General features: G+C 35.1%; 1 protein-coding gene across 1 annotated transcript; it reads right to left on the bottom strand.

The window, feature by feature from the left end:
- Positions 1-52: 52 nt before the first annotated feature.
- Positions 53-19,648, bottom strand: LOC108362509 (GTP-binding protein Rhes-like). Its single transcript, XM_017615539.1, has 3 exons — positions 19,430-19,648; positions 3,929-4,833; positions 53-961 (listed from the first exon to the last, which is right to left on the bottom strand). The coding sequence occupies exons 2-3, from the start codon at positions 4,325-4,327 to the stop codon at positions 617-619; spliced, it is 744 nt and encodes a 247-aa protein (XP_017471028.1). The 5' UTR covers positions 4,328-4,833; positions 19,430-19,648; the 3' UTR covers positions 53-616.
- Positions 19,649-21,400: the final 1,752 nt, after the last annotated feature.

The raw sequence follows: 21,400 nt of genomic DNA, 5'->3' as shown, positions 1-21,400 counted from the left end.
CCCCCCCCCCCCCTTCCCCCCTCATCCCTCTTTCTACCCTTAACAAAGCACATGACCGAGGCACCAACATTTATGTGTTTGCGCGTCGTATTGACAACGTCATTGATTGAAACGGCTACTTTTAGTTGCTGCAGCTGGCATTGAATGTCACTGTGACATTGACAGCAGCACCGTTATCACCGTTATTGTCAGTGTGCGTAAGCATATCAGCGATGGAAAAAAATCAAAGACGTTGACAACAGCCCTGCAGATGGCATCTATAATTTCCATGCCCAACTTGGCTTGACTTTTGTCACTGTGGCTAGCAGCAGCAGCAGCAACCTTGGCACCTGAGATACTCGCAAATGACATTTGTTCATTGACAGCTCGCCGCTTACAAAATACCCGAACATACATACATATGTATGTATGTGGCACAACCTTTAGCTATATTGTTGATGCAAACAAACATGCAACAACCAGTTTCTATTTTTGTTTTTTTTTGTTCTTGTCTTTACACGTACTTTTACCTTTTATGTTTTTGTTTTTTTTTTCAAATATAAAATCAGTGCAGCTCCTTATGCGTTCAAGGAATTCTCATCACCTTTGTTGGCTCCATTACATCCGTTCATGCCCTTCATGTCATGGTGCATGAGTGACGTTTCAATGTGTATTTATGTGATGGGCCCTTGCTGCCGCGTGCCGCACCCGCTCCCGCGCTGCTGTAGGAGGGTAGCGACTGTCTTCGCCGCCTCACGGCCGGACTCAGATTGTAACGTATGTCCGCTTGCACCAGCAGCTCTTTAAAGATCTCTACAATGCCCACATTCTCTTTCGCTGAACATTCGATGTAGCCACATTTCCAATCTTCGCACACAATCATTTCGGTGACTTCATGCTGCACCTGCCGATCAGCCTCATTTATGTCCACCTTATTGCCAACGATGACAATGGGCACTTTGAGGCCACGCGCTGCAATTATCTGCAATGGAAAATTAAATAGAAGAAGAAGAAGAAGAAAAACCCGGAGGAGAATTTGATGAATGTGTCATAAATATTTGAGTTGATTGAGTTCATGCGCGTACGAGTGTAAAATGTATAAGTATGTGTTCATAAATCCAATTTAATTAATATTGAAATGGTCAATAAAATAATATTGCATTACATTGGAATTTGAGCGAATGACATTGGCATATACATATGTATACATCCTAATGTATGTATATGGTATTGCATATTTGGAAGGTCAAGGTCGCTGAGCTAAATAATTATCACTGGCCGCAAAATCGAATATGTAGACGTGTTTAAATGTGCACACAAACGTTAGGGTGATCAACCAGACTTTTTGAAATCGATTTACACTAACCTTGGGAACTTAACCCTGGAAAAATGTCCCACTCGGTACCCCTCAGGTCGGGGGTTTTTCTTCCCTGCTGTGGAACCTCGTACTAAATGAATTTCTGCTTCGCACATCCAAAGCCACTTAGGTCGATGTGTTCACAGATGCTTTAAGTCATTCTGTTCCTGGCGGAATTCATCTCGGCGATCTACAATCCACATTTGATGATCTGGCAGGGCGGGCAGAAAGAAATGGTCTAGAGGTTAACCCCTCCAAAACCGAACTTGTTCCGTTCACCAACCGATTTAAAGTGGATAAATTTCGAGTTCCGTCACTTAATGGCGCAAACATTAAATTGCCAAAGGAGGCAATATATTTGGGGGTTATTCTCGGCTCTAGACTTTTCTATAAAATGAATACCGAAGAGCGGAGAAGAAAGGCCCATACTGCGCACTACTCCTGTAAAGCTACGATTAGGAAACACTGGAGGCTACGACCTATGGCACGCTGGTATGATGGGCGGTGGTTGACACCAAGTCTTATCTACTTAATATGCATGCCCATGCAGGGCGAACAACTTGCCACCATACCCGTCATAACTAGTGTCGGTTGAGTACAGCAGTTGAGATTATTAGCTCACGGAGACTGACTTTGACGGAAACTTCGATATCCATTTTCCCAAAAGGAGTGACTGGGCACTTAATATTGTTCTTAACGATAACGAAATCACCTTTTTCATGGACGATTCAAAAATGGGCATCTTCTCTCAGGAGATCTTTGCAGCGTTGAGATGTGAGATATATGCAATCGACATGTCGGTAAAGCTGTTAAGTTCGATTGACTTAGGTCCGTCCAAACTTACTATCGCTGTTGACAGTCAAGGTTCCCTCAAAGTCTTAGGGTCAGTAAAGACTAAATCAAATGCCGAAGATCCCTGCAAACTCTGCAATATCAAATAATCAATTTTGAATGGGTCCCCGGACATAGTGGTGCCCCGGGTAGTGCGGAAGCGGACGAAGAACCTCCCACTACATTCCAAGCATAACTCGCGGCTTTAAAAGTGGCTGCACTCTGGCTTATCGAACCTTCACTTAACCTGTCTTCAGTAAATATATACTCCGATAACAAAGCAGCTATCAAGTCACTAGATTGCTGCAAGGCCTCGTCTGTAACTGCGATAGAATGTAGGAAAGTCGTTAACGACCTGGTTTCAAAATCGAGTACTCACATCGTGAGGGTTCCAGACCACAGAGGCATTCAAGGGAACCACCCTGTTTGACGTCAACTCCTCTTATGCAGCGGGCATACCGTTATCTACCTGTAATACATGGCTCAGGACGTGAATACTTTGTTGAGAAGGCAAACAAAAGATCGTCAAAGAACCCACATATGGGCCACTCGACAAACCTTGCCCAGCCTCGACAAGAAAAGATCGCACGCACTCATTCGGTTATAACGCCCTCTACTAAGTCTGGTGACCGGTATCATTACGGGCCACTGCTTAATGGGAAGGCATGCTAGCAGAATGGGTTTACCGGCCAACGACTTCTGCCGTAGTTGCCGCGATGCGGACGATGCGTAGTGTGGAGCACTACATCTGTCACTTTCCTGCCTTCATGTGGGCTCATTTCACCCCTACCTTTTTGCCTGTCTCGCCGATCTAAGTGAAGCAGGCATTCACGAATTCTCACGCTTTCTGAACCCAACCAACTGGTTAGGTGAACGGACGGGCTCGATTTCGAGCTCTCAATTGGTACAACCACGGACCCACTGGGTACAAGTGTGCCTCTGTCCTACGATGGATGAAGGCAGCCGCTTCAACTTAACCAAACCTAGAGCTTATCATTAATAAAGCCATAAACGCTATCATTCCATTTACTAGAAAAATGGCCTGGTGGGGCATGACAGACATACCCTTAAAAGGGGGCGTCGCCAGCGAAGTAAAGTATCTGGGACTGATCCTAGGCCCCACACTTCTATGGGAAAACATGTGCATACAAACACCTTCAAGGACACAAAATCTTTAGTGGTGTGCAAGCGCCTGGCAGGAAAATCCTGGGGTGTTGTCCCCAGATCTTAAGGAGCGGTAGCTTGAGTTTAGAAAACTACTCTGGTCACAGTAAAACATCCGCTCACCCAGCTACAATGACTGACAAGTGTACGCTAGAAGTAAGTCCTTGAACTTGAGCCTCTTCATATAACCCTAGAGCAGGTCGCACAAAACAACTCTGCTTAGCTTTGCACGAGCGCGACTTGGAAAAGGTAAGAACCAGTTCACCTGGAGATTTTTCCATGATGTTGCCAACCATAGACAGAAAAGACCTAGACAACACCTTAAATTATGATATAAGCTTGGCATATGCCACTCATGTCACTAATACTGGTTGAGTTTAAGTAGATCTTTATGATTCTACTTCAGTGATGGTTAGACCCGCAGAATTCGCATTGGTACGAGAGCTGTGATTTATTCAGCTTTGGATTCTTCTTGGATCAATTCATATCTTTCATAGAAATTCTATTTATCACCGAAGATAATGGTCCCCATTGTGTATTCTTTGTTCAGCCCACTAACCTATCTTGGACTACTTCTACATCTACTCATTTGCTCACCTGATTTCTTAGTCGTTCCACCTCGCACCATGACTGCTTGTCGTCCACCGCATAGACCAGAATGAAAGCACCCGCTGTTGATATCGATAATGTGCGCATTGCTGGGAACTCATACGAACCGGATGTATCTAAAATGTCCAACGTCAACGCTGAGCCATCGGGCAGCTCATATTCACCTCGATGCAATTCCTCCACCGTCTGTTTGTAACGTGTTTGAAATTTATCATAGAGGAACTGTGAGATGATGCAAGTTTTGCCGACGCGTGCCGCACCCATCATGACGACACGTCGCTGTTCCTTGCGTATCGTCGAGGCGGAGTAGTCAGTGGTGGAGGCGCGTGATGTGCGCATCACTGCCGCCAGTGAGGGTAAACGGAGACGTTGGCACGACCCTGGCATGGCTGCGGCAGGGTTGGCGGTACTGAGGCGACCACTGAGTGCCACAGTGGCGGCTGTAGGTTGTGTTGGAGCTTTTGCTGAATAAACTTAACACTTCCTCGTCGCTCGCCCTGGCTCGTTGCTTTATGCTTCGGTGCACTTCTTTGCTTTTGTTTTTGTGTTTGTGGATGTTGCAAGTTGAGCTGCTGTTGCCGCTGTATAATGGCAAATTGGCAAAAGCGCTTGGCGTCTGTTGCACTCTGCGACTCAACTTTGTGTCGTAAAATGTGTCTGCATCAATTATTTCTCTTCGATTTATTTTAATTGAATTGCTTTGTGTCCTGTAGAGTTTCGCCGCATGTGCGTTGATCCTTTTTGAGCAATTATTACTGGCCAGCTGAAAATCAGCATTGGTTTTCAATTCATTAAACGGAAATATTTTGTCCTTGTCCTACTTTCAATTGACTTTAATACCACAACTATTTTCAATTCTATGCAAAACTTCGATTACGATTGCCTAAAAGTATCTGCAAAGAACGAGAATGTAATAAAACGAATTAGTATAAGCTTTTTATGAAATCGAGATCAAAATAAAAAAGTTGAAATTATTTTCAAATATAAGTTAACTTTTTTGGATTATTTCGAAGAAAATAAACGGTCTTTAAAAAAAAAAATCATTCGCCTAAGCCTTCGACGAATCAAATATGTCAACCTCACTGACGAGGCGAAATATTTGCAACGACGATAAGTATGCAGATCAATATTGGTATCGACAACAATACCGTTAATCATATTCAAAAATTCTGTTGAAGTGCGATTTCGAACATTTTTGCGACCCAGTCTAATGTAGACACTTAATATGGGATATTTTATGTCTAAAGCAATATTTTTTTATTAGCATCGAATGTGCTCTTTATAGTTAAATACTCGTAGCATACTCGTATACACATATTGGAATGTATAAACGGTTATAATTTAATAAAAAAGTAATTTGAGTTTTAAACCAAATACAAATTTGATTATCTTTAGGATTATAAAAAAGTGTTCACGACATTAGTTCACTCTTGATGCCTGTCAACAAGTCCTTTATTTAAATTACCACCCATTAAAGAGTGGTAAAAATATTAATTTATTTTTTCATAAACACAATTCATCGCATTCATAATACACGCACGTGGCATTTTTATATTGCACATAAAAAGCACTCAGCATTGCCAAGTTAGAGCTTTGAACAATACATTGCTGCCATTGGCAACCAAGGTTCAAAATAGAAGCACAAAGAGGCACATATATACATGCGTACGCTTCTAGCCGGATGGAACTTTTGTTCATAAATGAAAATGGCCTTCGCAGAAACCTCTTATTTTCTGCGGTTTAAAAATATTTAAAGTGCTATATATGTATGTGTGTATGCATGAGATGTGCACTCGCATAAAAACCATGCTGGGAAACCGAGGACTAGTGAATCAAATTTCTAGTGACGTACTAGATTTTTATTGCCAAAAAACGATTCAGTCCAATTGTAACTAGATCCCTACCAGTCCAAAATCAGCGTAATGTGGTACATTTAAAAAACTATTTTATTTCACTTTTTCCATTATAAATCTATATCTAAAATGACGAATTTAGAACTGGTTCGGAACTATCGAAAAAGTGATGAAGCGGGGACGTGTTTACTTTACATAGATATGTGTTTGGCTGCTTTTTCGTTCAAATACGCTTTCATTCCGCACTTTGCAAATGCTTTTTCATAGTTTGGTAATACAAAACTAAAATTTATGTTAATATTTTAACATCTTGGGACCGTCTGGAATCTAACCAGTAACAGCAAGCACCGCTGCAAAGTCATCACTCAAACAAATTTAATTTCAAATTGAAAATACACTTCTTTGAAAATAATTTAAAATCGTACATACCTAAGAACCAAAAATATTGAAAAATCATTATAATTTTTTCTTTCCTCTGTCGATTTTAGAACTGGTTCGGAACTATAGAAGGTAGGACTAGTTCGGAACTATGGAAAAAGGGATGCAGCGGGGGGCAATTGACACTTCCTAGGACATCTCCATGATAACTTCGCCAGTTTTTTGCATAGAAAAGAGGGCGCTAGTTCCGCCCTATAAATTTCAGAACTATCTCCGAACTAATGCAAAACGGCTGCAGGGAGGGACAGTTGAAACTTTTGGTGTGCTAGTTGCACTCTGTTAAGAAGTAAATGCACAAATTCTCACTTCGCGTACAATACTAAAAAAGCTCAGCGGGAAGACCTCCGACTCTAACATCGTTGGTCGCGAACTCAAATCGCGGTGGAGGCAGTTGTGATTTTCAGATTTAATAAATTTAAATTGTTTAGCGCCGCTTAAAAATTTAAGAGATAATTATCAAATTTAATATAAATAAAATAAAAGAATAAAAAATTAAATAAAATGCAAACTGCAAAAAAAACAAAAAAAAATAAAAAGATATCAAAAAATCGAATAATCAAATTTTTTTTTAAACAAACCTTATTGTCGCATATCTGTCCAAAATGAAAACAGTTCAGAAAAGAAAAAAATATCCTGTAATCTAGTTTCAAAATTGTTTCTCATAAAAAACTTATTGTCCTAGAATTGTCGTAAATGGAGGCCGTTCAGAACTAGTTCGAAAGTTCTGCAGATGTGGCAATTTCCACTTCGTAGGACATTGCCATGTAAAAAGAGATAGTTGAAAGCATTGCGTTGGGATAGATCGAGAACCAGTACCGCCTCTTAAAGAGCTAATTCTGAACTAGCGCGATTTACTGCAGGGTAGCTACATATTCTTACACACATACACATTCAGTGGGCAATACTACATTTTCCGACAGCCCCGCATGCCAGATGGTTTTTATGAGCCGCTTTTCCCTGGCAGCCAGATGTTTGTCATTGCTAGGTATGGCAAAAAAAAAAATAAAATAATCGATTAGTTAATCATATGATTAATCACAATCCGAAAGAAATTAAATGCAATTACTGAGAAATAATCCATTAATCGAAATTTTAAAGTAACTTTTTTGCAGTGAGTATTCACCAAAACACTTTTCCGTAAATAATTTCTAATTCTCTTGTTAATTAGCATTAAATAAAATAGAACGAGTAATTTTAGCGGCGATAATTATTTATTATTTAATCTTTGATAAGCGTTTTGTTGTTAAGCCAGTCAGCAGGCATCGAGGTATCAACTGACAGTATTTTTTCGAAAGTTCGTAAAGTTATGGGTAAACAGTTTTCATTTCCTTCCAAGCTTCGATGATATTCCGCTAAGCCGTCTCCACAGGATAAAATTTATTGCTAACCAGCTCTCATTTTAGTTGCTGGATATAAGTTATACCTGTGTCAATATTTGTGTGGGATTTTTATATTGGTTTTTATTATTTTTTGATATAAGCATTTGAAAGATGGCTTCTTAAACGTATTTTTGCCGGATTTAATCGCTCAAAAAAATTAGCAAATAAGCTATTTTACATCCAAGTGCATAATAACAAAGATTTTAGTAGAAAACAGCTCAATTTTTGCTTTTATATTAAAATATCAATAATGTTGCCGCCACGAAGTTGTCGTGCGAATGAAAATGCAGCTGCAAAACTACCAAATTGCCTGCAATAGATGGCAAGATATATATTGCTCTTGAGGAGCAATGAGATATAATCTTTATCCTGTGGAGACTGGCAGTTACTTCTGGGAAATTGTAACGTTGCCACACTTAGTTTTGTAGCTTTTACAATGGGCTCACATGCACAACTATTCACACGATTGCATGCCCTGAACGTGAGCAATTCCTGCCGCTGCTTGCAATTTTGAACAAATACAGAACTCCTCTTTCTTGAAAAAATTTTAACGATTACTTTAAAATTAAAATCGTAAATTAAATGATTAATCATTGCCACCCCTAGTCATTGCCCATCGAGGAACAGTTGTCCATAGATTATGGATACTTGATACTCTGAAATTTACGTCGAAAACCATAAATATTCGCTCAATAGGAGGACATTAATTATATATGTATGTCACACCGTGCGACGATAAATATTGAACACAGAAAAATAAATATACATACTTGCAAAACTAGGAGTCTAGGTTTTCTATCTGTGGTCAGAATTTTTTTGAAAATACTTTGAAATATCAAAGACATGATTTGAATAGTCCACTTACAAACAGCGTTATGTGATTTTATAATAGAAAGCCATAAATTTGAAAAAAAAACTACTACGACAACTAGTAACACTTAAATTGAATCTTTTTTATTATTACCTCAAAATTTGGATAAATAAGAGCCCTATAAAATTATAACATAACATACCATGACAAAATATAACATTAACATTCTATACGACCTAAAGCAGTTTTCTAGGTTCATCAGAAGATGGATACTTTTGAAAGTTTATAAATAAATATGATAGCGACTTTTGGAAGAAGAGTTAACATTTTATGCTATTTTTTTAGAATATAAAAAGATTTTGCACTGTGTTGTTGGTGGACATGAAACTAATTTAAATACTGGTACGTAATCCACCAAAAACTAAAAATCGAAACAATTTTACATAGCGCACTTTGCAAGTGGACTACTCATTTATTCAAAAAATTATTAAAAAAATGTAGCGTAATGTTGAGAAACAGTATAAGTATCAAATAACAGAAAAAAATTCTGCATAATTGTGAAGAATTAAATTTTTTAGCCCTAAAGTACTAATAGGCATTGAAAATGTGCTTTTAAAATAGTACCCTTGGATATCCCTGAAAATTTCGAATAAATATTATTGAACAAATTTTGTCAAGGACTAAGATATACACGACCACATCCTCGAATTTCGCCCTTCTAACTTCTGACCCACCTGTCTCTACGAAACAAGGCCAGGGGACATTTTTTAATTCTTTGTAACTCTCAAATTCGATAGGTGTTTTAGCAGGATATCTTCTAATTGAAATGCACCTTATCTTAAGCTGTTCTGTTTTTCGAGGATATAGTCTCAGAAACTTATTAACCAGCCCTGAGGAACTCTCCCTACTGACATCGGCCACCTACGAAACTTTGTTCTGCCCATACACCGTTTTTCGCTGTCGATTCCAATGGGTAATATCCAAGTGTGTTACTTTTATGGGGCAAACACTTTTACCAAAGCTAAATCATAGCTGAAAGTTTTTCCATTTGTGTAGACTTCTTTCTAAGAAACTATGAAAACGATTTCGTTTCAACACAATAACCATATTTCATTTCTCTTCAACTCGAAAAAGCTATGGACTACTATTGCTTTGCAACGAAAGGAACTTACTGCTTGCTGTATTTAATATTGCGTAATTATTAACAAATGTATACTATATGCATACATCCGTGCATATGACCTATATATGTATGTATAATTACTTTTATGAGATCTGACTATGGTCATCTTAATTCATTTGTCGTTTTACTTTTTAAAATTGTATTACGCTTGCTATCTGATTACATACAAGGAATTAATTATATTATAATTGCAGCATTAATTAATACATAAAGAAGAAGAATTAATAATCCACTGCACCCAGCAAGAACGACCTAACGCATTTTCCAATACACTTACAAGATTGCCCATGAAAAAAGTTAAGATTTCACGTGTTCTAAGTCCTCCTGGGTTATTAAAATAATACGTACGCATATTCTTATGTACATATGTAAGTAATGCACATATGTAAGTATATATATATATATATATATATATAATATCTGTTACGATTTCGAATCAATTATGCAATAAGTATCATTCACATATGCGCATATTCACTTACATTTGTTTATGGTAGAGTTGCTTATCTAAAACTTATTAATGCATAATACATACTACATATATAGACCGTTTGACATGTACCCTGCAGAGAAAGTGACTAGTTGTGAACTAGAATTCTAGCAGCTTTTCAATGTTAGCGACTAGTATTTTTAACATTGCGATGTCCTACGAGATGTCAATTGTCAGGCTATACATCAGCATATACTAGTAGAAATACTAGTAGCATGATGCCAGTTGATGAGATAGTCTGCCAATTTATCCCCCATGAAAAGCATAAGCATGCCTTTTTTCTCGCGGCACGCCAACAGTCGCAATGGCCGACAGAGCAAAGCACTCGCGTGATATGCCTGAGGTCCCAGAGGTTCAAGTCCTGGCGCAGAGAATTTTTTTTTTGTTTTTTTTTTTAATAAAGTTTTTTTTTAATGTTGTTTTATTTCGGGTTTTTATTGCAATTTTTAAATTTCATTTTTGTTATAGCTCAAGCATTTCTTCCCATATGTATATTTTTTTCTGCAATGCAATTAGATTTTCTAATTTGTCATTTATATTTCAATTGAAATAATTAATTTTATTTATATAGGATTTAACTTTAAAAAGCTTAACCACCTCTAAGCGTCCTCGAACCTGCGATCTCAGAACCAGAACCAGTAGTCTTCACATGACGCCACAGCCAACATTTTTATGAAAATTAATTAATTGCGTTTCATTTTAAACTTTGTGAATTTAAAGGCAGATGTCGCTGAACGCTTAAGTTCTTCGAAATGGTTGAACTGGTATGCACATACTAGTTATTGAACTAGTATTTTTTCTAACTGGTTTGGCTGTTCACTGCAGGGTAAATATGTAAGTATGTTTTAGCTTATCATATTAATATTTCAACATAATACGCATGATACACATACAATTATTTCATACATGAATTTCTCCATAATGAATTTATTGAATTTATTGAAAATTATTCGCAAATACTACAGAGTTAACAGCTGTAACTAATTACATAGTTATTAGTTGAGTAGGAAAATTTAATATTCTTAGAATATATAAACAAGCTATTAGGCAAATATATAAAAAAAAAAACTTAACGAAAACCAATTTCAAGAGCTTAGTGCAGTTATAGACAGAAAAGTAACATTCGCTATGTACAGCTAATATAACTAAACACAACAATCCTGGTTAGGTCTGACCCATGTTCATCTTCAGTTTTTGACAAGAGCCTTAAGCCTACAACTCTCTATTGGCGCGATCCCTTTCGGTAAGTCGGTTTGTTGCCAACGCACAAAAGGCTTGTTGGCGCTGTAACGGCCAAAGCGATTTTGTTTGATTTTAGGTGTCAATCGGTGTAAACAATTTTTTTCCAGGAAAGCGATGTATATAACTGTAGTAGGTTAAAATCCCACCACTCAGCCTTCACATTTCATAATTTTCTCTATGTTGAGTTTGATTAGAAGAAAAATATTGATAAAAATAAAATATTTCTCAAAAAAGGGGTTGAAATTTTGAAATTCGCGGCAGTATTTTGTTTGTAAGCCAAGTATTAGTGACATTGTGCTACCATAATAGCACGGCTGAGTAATCATAGTCAACTAATGTACGATAGTCGAAAAATTATAGCCGCACCAAATTTTGACAATATATTATGAGAAAATATTATTTTTGTTGTTATTTGATTTTGGTTAGTTTTTTATAGTTCATTCTTTAACAACATCCGTATAAAAACAAGTTTAAGGGCTGCATCACAGATTGGGTATTTGGCGAAATTTTGTGCAAATCGTATACCAATTTTATGAATACCTAAATATTTTTCTTTATCCCAATCACGAAAAATTATTTGTTGAAATCTTTTGAATAAAAAAAAAATGTTTTAATTTTTTTATTTTGTGCCAGTAGCCCAATATAATAATATACAAATCTGTAAAAATATGCACTTCCTTAAAAATTTATACAATAAAAATAAAATCAACAAATTTTCGTAAAAATTTCAAGTTTTTCAATTTGATTCTGTGTATGCAGTTTTGTAGCCCATTATAGCCTAATTCTAGCATAATAAAGTACAAGTTTCAAATGGCTAAAAATTACGGTTGATTTTTTAGAATTTTTAAAAAAGCTAGGTGTTCTGACCCCACTTTTGCTGTGTACACTTAGATTTTAACGAAATTTCGGAGTAATATTAGAAAGCAATTAATTTTTCCTTTAAGAAATCGTGGAAAAATTTAGTTACGAGTTCGTGTCAACCACTTCATATGATTTTCTTTGAAGACGGTTGACGTGGTCCAAAGTTATGCGGTAACATACATACATAAAAAAAAATTAAAATATTCCGACGAATTGATAACCTCCTCTTTTTTTTGAAGTCGGTTAAAAACATCTGCAAAATAGATGATGAATGAGAACTACTAGATTAATATAGTCTCTAAGTAATTGAGAATAAAATTTTGCATCCACCTTATTGTGCATGCATACATACTTACATATCGTCGTTTAAAGTACAATACCGCGTATCGCCAAAAATTTAATTTGCTCACACAAGCTCTTGGCTCAATCCTCATCCATTCGACCTGAAATATATTAGCCCGAAATGCGAGTGATTTATAAAAAAGAGAACCACTTTGAGATATGAGTGTTTTTACGCTCTAGAAAATAATTTATGCAACCTCACATACGCGGTTTTGCATTTTATTGATAGGCGGTTTTGTACTTTAAACGACGATATGTACTTGTATGTACATACGTACTTTTCTTCAATGTTGCGTATACGCCCTGGAGATATGAAAATTATTAAAAGATTAATTATAAAGTCTCAGCTGGTGTCTTCTTGCTATCAAGGTAATTAGTAAGTGCATACAATATTAAATTACAAGAAAAAAAGTTAAAAAAAAAAATGAAATTGTATAGGGAATGCTAATGTGAATATGTATGAGTTACATTCATGAAAGTATGTATGAATGTATTTTAATGATAGCATGCGATCTTTACCGTTTCAACATTTTGTACCATTTGGCAAAAAAGTGACCACCAAAATATTGTTTGCTCTTTCAATTCAAATTTTATTTACTCATATTATTCAAAGAACTAACCAACATGAAATGAGTTTAATTAAGTATTTTCGTAGAATAGTAATTTACATTTTCTTACAGAATTTTATTCTTGAAACTGGAAATTCATTTATTGCTTTCGAAACTTCACATAGTGCGCACAAGCAAAATGAAAGATTTGAATTTATGGACTTTTGTATTTAAGTGTATGCGAATGCCGTTTTAACTTAAAATTATTTATAGAGAACATCCTTGAAAATTTTTTTCCAGACAGCTAACATTCTCAGAGCGAAAGTAGGTAGATGTTTATTCCGTTAAATCTAACCATTGCCTCCTAATATTAAATGTCAACAACAATGATGCTTATGTACATACATACATATATCACTTTTCCCATTTTTGTGGTAAAATCAGCAAAGTACTTACAACTCCTGTTTAAATAAAAATTTGAAGATTTAAATTGACCCTGGCAAAAAAAAAATGATTATTAAATTTAAATTGTTCGCAACAGTTAGCTTTCTTCGAAATTTGAATAAGCAGCAGCTCTCGGGGACTTCGTTGAAGTTTTCAGCTGCTTTTCGCCTGGTGTAAGTATTTTCCTAGAAACCTATTGAGAGTTGGTATACTTTTCAATGCCACTCTAATAACGTTAAAAATTGTGTGTGGTATAAGGGAGGGTTAATAGCAGTACCTACTTATGAGAACGAAAATAATGGAAATTTGAATTTACATTAATGTCGGTGTATTTGCCTTCGAAATTTATGTTCGGACGTTACTGAAAAAGGAAGCGATTTTCATATGTCCCTCAAAGTCAACCGATTTGCGCAAATTGTCATGCATGGAGAGCAAAATCTACAAAAATATTTTGAAGAGAAAATAGTGAAGTTTACAAAATGTTATACAAAAAACTAAAGATATGATTAACTTTAAAACAATTCTATGTGTGCTTTCGGGACGTTACGTTACGGACGTTACTATTTTTTCCATTGAAAAAATTGATGTTTTTAAAAAGTTATTGTTGTATTTCAATAAAAAATAAAGTGCTTAAAACCAATGCTATTTAGAATTTTATTTCAAGAAGTAAGAGGGGCAAATTAGATTGCTCAAATAAATGTGAAAAGAAATATGAAACAAGAATATGTTGTACTATGCCATTTTTGACACAAAAATGAGAAAATTTTAACTACCCAGAGACCCACTCAAATAAAAACAAAAAATTTCGTTAAAATCGATAATTCAATCAAAAACAGTACGTCTGGAAGTAACCACGCCACGCCCCCTTTTTCATTGGCCCAAATTTTTCTTCATGAGTATGCTATTCATTTCTTATATCTCTATGCCAATTTCCACTACTCTACCATGAACATTTCTAGAGAAATGCGGTATGAAAAATTCGGTTGGTATGAGAAGCGCCACGCCCCCTTTTCTAATAACCCCAATTTGTTTCCATGAGTATCGGATTGACTTCATATTTCTTCATACCATGTTCGAGTAGTTTGTCTCATTAGGCTGAAGATTTTTTTTCATTACTGGATTATTAATTTGAATGAAATTTTTTTTAATATCACTGCCATTATTGCATAGTGAGGCTGATATATTGCAATTTATGTACCACTAAATATCAAAAGCTATCACTATCAATAGCTACTAGTGCACACTGAAGATTAATTGCACTACCTCCAACTCTGGTGGAATAGAAGCATTTGATCGTTGCGCTCCTTATTCGTTTCTTATTTGCATGATTTTGTGTGTTTATTAGCAAAAAGTGATTGATTTCATCAAAATCAACGGTCAACGCGCGTAAAACGGCAAGAGTTAAACCAGCGCTAGTGTTGCTTTGGCGTCAGCATTGCCTATGTGAACAGCTGGCTATGTGAACAGCTTTATTTTCGGACATTCGGCTGCCTTATAGTCAAATTTTAAAGGCAATTTTTCAAATAAGGTAGTATCAAAATCTTTCTTCTCGCTCTAATTACTTCACCTGGTATAATTCGGCCATGGCTTCATATAAACATACGTAAATATTTATCTTAGCTGTCAATGCAAAGACTCCAGTAAGAAATAGAAAATGAAAAAAACGTATAAATGCATAAGTATGTAGGTAAATATCTATACACAATCCACTGCTTTTGAAGCTTGGTATCTAATTTCCATCGACACGAAAAGACACTTCTTAATCTCCTACGAGTCATCAATGCTCTACACGAGCTTCATTTAAACGCGAATATGAAAAGCAAAGTGTCTCTTTTGATTGCCTGCAATTTTTCTTGCCTCCCCATCCACATTGAACTTGATTATTTGTGCGCTTTGCTTACCCAACTGCTATGCCAGAAGATATTTTTTTTTCAGTTCGCTTTCATTTTATCGCAAAGAGCAAACCATTTATATTTGTCGCTAAGTTCGTCTGCTGGCTTGGTATTTATGTCTGAACAGGCACGTATTAATTGTCTCGGGCTGGTTTCCTTTCTTCTTGTTTTTTTTCGAAGTGAAACTTCTTTAGCGGCGGTTGGCTGGTTGGAAGAAAATTGGCAAATTCGACGACACGGAAATGAGATAAATATTAAGAAAACGATGAGGATGAGGATACCGATAAAAGTAAAGATGAAGACAGAGGAACATAGAGGAAGAAGGATTAAAATACAGGTAATTCTAAAGAAAAGGGCATAGATATTTAGAGACACAGAGACTCAACCTTGGAAACTATTTCGGGATTTTCAATATTCTCGGGACCTAGCGTCACGTGACATAAATTTCCATCGTTATATTTTTGTTAATATTGCTTTTAAATAAATTTTTAACGCAAATAAAACATGTATTTTATGTAGAATATACTTTATATAATATAATTTATATTTTGACTTCAGCGCCAATTCAGGGTGAATTTTTTGGAAATCTATGACTTATTATGTTTCAACTACTTACGCCAAATTCGAAACAAGTCGGACCATAAATACGGTTTTTCGAAATATCTAAACCTTGGCGCCACCTAGGAAGACCACTTTATGCAAATATGATTCTACTACATAGCCAGTATATATTTAAAAAAGCAGACAAATCGGCCCGTAAATACGTTAGATATACCTCCTTCCGATGGAAACACCCATATGTGTAAGCGCCGAACTATTATTATTTTTATTAATTTTGTTATCGATATTTTTATCGATTTTGTTGTCAATATTTTTAGCGATTTTATTATCGACATTTTTATCGATATTTTTGTCGACTTAGTTATCGATATTTTTTATCAACTTTGCTATTTATATTTCTTATCAATAATTTTATCGGTTTTGTTATCGATATTTTTATTAATGTTTCTATCCTATTTTGTTATCGATACACATGATGTGACATCATATGACAGAACATCACATGATATGGTATCATTTGGCATGATATGACATCCTATCACATCACTTCACATTAAATCAGCATCTTATCACGTCATCGAAAAGATAAAAACGAAGATGAAAACCAACGTAAATTTTAACACTTTACTTTTATGAGAACAATAGAGTATAAAGATAAAAATAAACGTAAAGGAAAATAAAATAACCTAAATGTAATAAGAACTAAAAGTGTAGACGTAGGGCTCTAGATAGAAGAAAGATAAATTATAACCTACTATACGTACATATGGATAAATATTGGTTATGAGACAAACTAGATATGAGCTAATAAAATTGTCAGTACGGGAAAAGAAAAGTGTGACAAGCTTAAGAAATGTCATTGAAAATAATATTGCATAAATTATAAGTAAACAACTTATGAAAAATATAAAAACTTAAACGAATACATCAATCTCAGAAAATTTTTCATCAACGCCCTATTTCAGAATTTGGTTGAAGAACGTTCTAAATATTTTAGAATTCGATTCAAAAATGCTATTAAAATTCCATTGACTGAATAAACATAAACATAAGCATAAACATAAACATAATGTTGATTACTTTTAAAAAGAAAAAGTATGTAAATCTTTAAAAAGGTGGCAGGAATAGATAGTGTGGGTCGAGGAGCAGGTATAAAATATTCCACCTATTTGAATAAACAGCTTAGTCTTTAGGATTTTGTAGCTGCAGTACAAAGACACTTTGAATGCAAATAAAAACAAACTCAGACGTGCTGCAGTGGAATTCTGCCAATCGCTGCGCAAAATTTCCATCGCCAAAATTCTCTACATGAAAATCGCTGCGGCCGAAAAGGGCGCTACATGAAAAAACTAACAGATTCAATTTGTAGTCAGCCAAAGCTGGCAGTATGAGGGGCATGTAATTAGATGTAGAATGTTGTTAGTTTCGTCTGCTATTCTTTTGAAGATTGAATCCGGCTGCTGGGTTGTAATTTGGTATATTGAAAATGGTCAGCTTGATACCTCCTTTCGAAAGTAGATATATCGTGGTCATTTTGTAGCAAAAATATAGTTGTACATAAAGTGTAAAAGTTAAGCTGATGCCAAATTAAAGGTGTCGTGCAATAATGTCAATGGAATTAATGTCAATTGACATAAATTCACTTTTGTAAGGGAATTAAAGTCAATGACATTAGTTCGCAGGCCAAAAGTGAAATAATGTCAGAAGAATAGTAGAAGAAATGTCATTGAAATTAATACACAATTGAAAAGTGAATTAATGTCAGAAATTTTAAAAATCATGCAATGTTAAAAATCATACGGTCACGTCTAGTACGGACGGGCTTTATTTCTGTCCATTTTTAGAGGTTGAATCAATTCCAAAGTGGCATAATGTCAACTGACATTAATTCCATTGACATTATTGCACGGCACCGGATAAAACGCATACTTCGCTGTTCTTTTACAACTACTGGAATTACATTCTGCAACATTTTAGTGGTTGAAAGAGATTAAAAAAATATCTTAGACATTAAAAATTGGATATATATTTATTAGCCAAAAAAATAGACATAATTTTCTTATAATCTAAAACTTGACATATATTTTTGGTCGTTTAGAAAACTGGACATAAATTTTGGAAATAATTTCCTGGCAATTAAAAATATGCACATAATTTTTTTTGTAACTGTTTTTAAGAAATGGATATACTTAAATCTTTTGCTATTTAAAAAGTGATCAAATATTGGCAATTATTAAACTGTACATGCATTTTGGTCATTAGAAAACTGAACATTTCTCGAACAAAATTGTGTCATTTTAAATTTGAACAGGCTGACTAATTTAAAATTAATTGGTGCAACTGGGCAAGAATATTTTAATAAAAAAATTCAATTATTTCAAAGCTGACATACTTACAAATATTTTTAGTCACCTAAACATTAGGACATTCATAAACTGGTATTTGAAAAACAGGGCAGAAAAGTTGGTAGACGTAATTTTTTATAAACTTGAAACTGGGTATACACTTTTGTTATGTACATATATACCAATTTTTGGCGGTCTAAAAACAGGGCACACATTTTTGGTAATTTTAAAAGAGAACATATTTTTTAGTCATTTAAAAACTGGACATAATAGGCATAATTTTTTGATAATTTATTAAACTGAACATAGTTTTTGGAAATGAATTTTCCGAGATTTAAAGCTGTGCATATATTTTTGGTTATTTTGATAGTGGACCTAATTTTTTGGTCATAAAATATACATATATTTTAGAAATTAATTTTTGGTATTTTGGTAATGGAAAAACTGGGCATAAAAAATGGCCGTTTATAAACTTTATATAACTTTTGGTTAAATATTTAAAATACTATTGGGCATCTTAAAAGCTGAATAAGTGTATTTTACAGGTTTGCACGGTAATATATGTGAAAATGCATAGTGTGAGTTTTCTGGTGCCTTGCGATATATGTACATAATGCGATACTTAAGACTCATGCACACAAATTTTTTATATTCGAGCAACTTGGCTAAATTCAAAATACATAGCATTTTCAGCGTTCTTAAATCCCCTTACATCGGTTGCCACAGTTTCATTTAAGCAATGAGTGCGAGAAACTATTTAATTTTGGCGCCCAAAATCGTGCGCACAGATAACTACAACTTGCCACTTGTTGTTGTCTATGACTTAATTACACGTGTAGGATTTTACTACGATATTTTACGGACGAGGTCAGCTGAGTATAAACCAACAGCGAATCGCAGCTGTAACCGCAACCACACCCACTTTCATGTGGCGTAAGCGTGTGGTAAACTCGAGACCACAAGTCCAGCAAATGCACTAAAGTACGTAAAGCGCGTTTACCACACGGGTAAGCGAAGGTGAAGTGAATAGCAATAGCAAATATTTAAAAAATAATAAATATTTGCTTTGTTTGCATACATTTTTTTTTTTTTAAACTTACCGCTTTTTGGCTGCTGATTTTGTTGTTCTTGCGTTTGGAAATTTCACCAAGTTCATTGAAGTATTATTAAGCGCACTGGCTGTAAGAGCATATAAAGCTACAAACGCTTTTATTTTCACAAATTATAACTAGTTTTTTTCAACACTTCACAATAAAATGAAGTAGCGTTAAGAGTATTTATTTCAAAAATATATCAGTTGAGCTTTTGTTTGGTTTGGTGTGCTTTTGAATATTTTGATTTTCGCTTTTCATTAACTTTTGTTTGCAAATTATTTTACAAATTCTGCGCTACCAACTTTAAAAGAAAAATATATCACATGTGTTATTTTTCCCAATTTCAAATGAAACTTGTATTCATTATTTTCTATTTTTTCTGTTTTTTTTTTGTTATGCTTTCCACACACTTTCGATGTCTTTATGAAAACATTACCGTGCGCGCTGAATTCCGCCGTATATCTGAGTTTTATCGCCTTTAGCGCGGTCCTTTTATGCTGTGGCTCTAAAAAATTGTTGTAGTATGCATAAATGTGTACCGAATTGTTCCAACGCACGCATGCGAAAATATATTCGCAGCTTCGCTAGACGTACTCTCGCTTTCACCTACAATCGTTTTAGTTCCACTTTCCAATTGGGAACAGTTGACCGAATATTTACTCTCGCTGCAAAGTGTAGCCAGTGCGACCAGGGTGGCCTTTTTGAGGCTAGATTAAGCACTTCATTTTATGCAATAGGCCCCGAACTTTAGGTCTAGCTTTGTGGCATTTTCCTAGGCTTTCTTTACTTCAAATACTCATAAAAAAATTCGGACCGGAATATTTTACTAAATAGTATCTCAAGGACAACCTTTTACCCTTCAAAAATTGCAATGGCTGTGCGAAATACTATTTTTTTTAGAAAATTATTACTTCTTTTCGCTTTTCTTAGGTTTGCAAAAATAAGTATTAGGTTCGATTAGGCTTGGTACGAAGACATTTTTTTTCATTGTATTTTTTACAGTTTGATTTTTTGGCGTACTACCAGTGTACTTTACGTATGTAGAAAACAACAATTTTTCTATAGTTTGATGCCCAATGAGCCATACTTCCATTCACAAAATTTTTTCTTTCTTCTTTTATTTTGTGTTCGATGAGAAGGATATAAAAAGGGTTTAAAGAAAATCGCTTTCGCTGAACACGACGAGTTGGTGAAGAGTTTTTGACTTCTTTTTAACTTCATTTTTCACACTACTTTAACTGATGCTTCTAAAAATTCATTTAGCTTGGGTTTTTGCGATCACCTGGTCACATTGATTCTGCTACGAATCGTACATACACATAATAAAAGAGTGAAAAACCATCTTATCACTAAAACGACAACAAAAACAACCATGAAATGACAGGAAATAATGGAAGTAAACATAGTATAACAACACAAAGTTCCTGAGAGCGAAAACAGAGCGCAGCGCTGCAAAACTGAGTTTCTGATAACACAGCCTTTTGGCTGAGTTACTGATAAGAATCGAGATTGCTGCAGACTATGCGGAACACAAGCTAATATTTATTGATGTAGTTTTCCGCACAATCTCGTTGAAGTGTGCAGTGAACTCTGTCTGCCAACATTTTTCAAAGGGAGAATTTTTTCCTCGAAAAAAATCATACATCTTGTTTGATACATTATTTACTTTTATGTCTTAAGGTCAAATATCTGGAATTTATACTTGCTAAGCGGCTTAGTTGTAAGTCCTGTCTACTTAAGTAGTACAAGCCAATATTAAAATATTTCGGATTTCAGCCTTGAAAATCTATCAAAATTTTGTGCATCGTACCGTAAAGCTATTCTAGGAGACTAGTGGCTTAATCGACCGTAAAACAGCTAGCTATACGCACTTAGATAAAAAGTTTAAATTCAATATAATGAATAATATCAAAACGATTTTACAATACCCACGTCAAAGGAAATAGGTTTGAGAAAACATTGTTTCGAAACAATATT

This window comes from Rhagoletis zephyria, unplaced genomic scaffold (genome assembly GCF_001687245.7).
Source record: "Rhagoletis zephyria isolate East Lansing unplaced genomic scaffold, Rhagoletis_zephyria_1.1 Rzeph_scaffold_00022, whole genome shotgun sequence".
Classification (NCBI taxonomy): Eukaryota; Metazoa; Arthropoda; class Insecta; order Diptera; family Tephritidae; genus Rhagoletis; species Rhagoletis zephyria.
This window is presented reverse-complemented; position numbering and strand designations above follow the sequence as displayed.

Coding starts and splice junctions, on each gene's coding strand:
- LOC108362509 (XM_017615539.1), bottom strand. CDS start 4,327: ATGCCAGGGTCGTGCCAACGTCTCCGTTTACCCTCACTGGCGGCAGTG. Junction 962..3,928: donor TGGAACGACTAAGAAATCAG/GTGAGCAAATGA, acceptor TTTCCATTGCAG/ATAATTGCAGCGCGTGGCCT.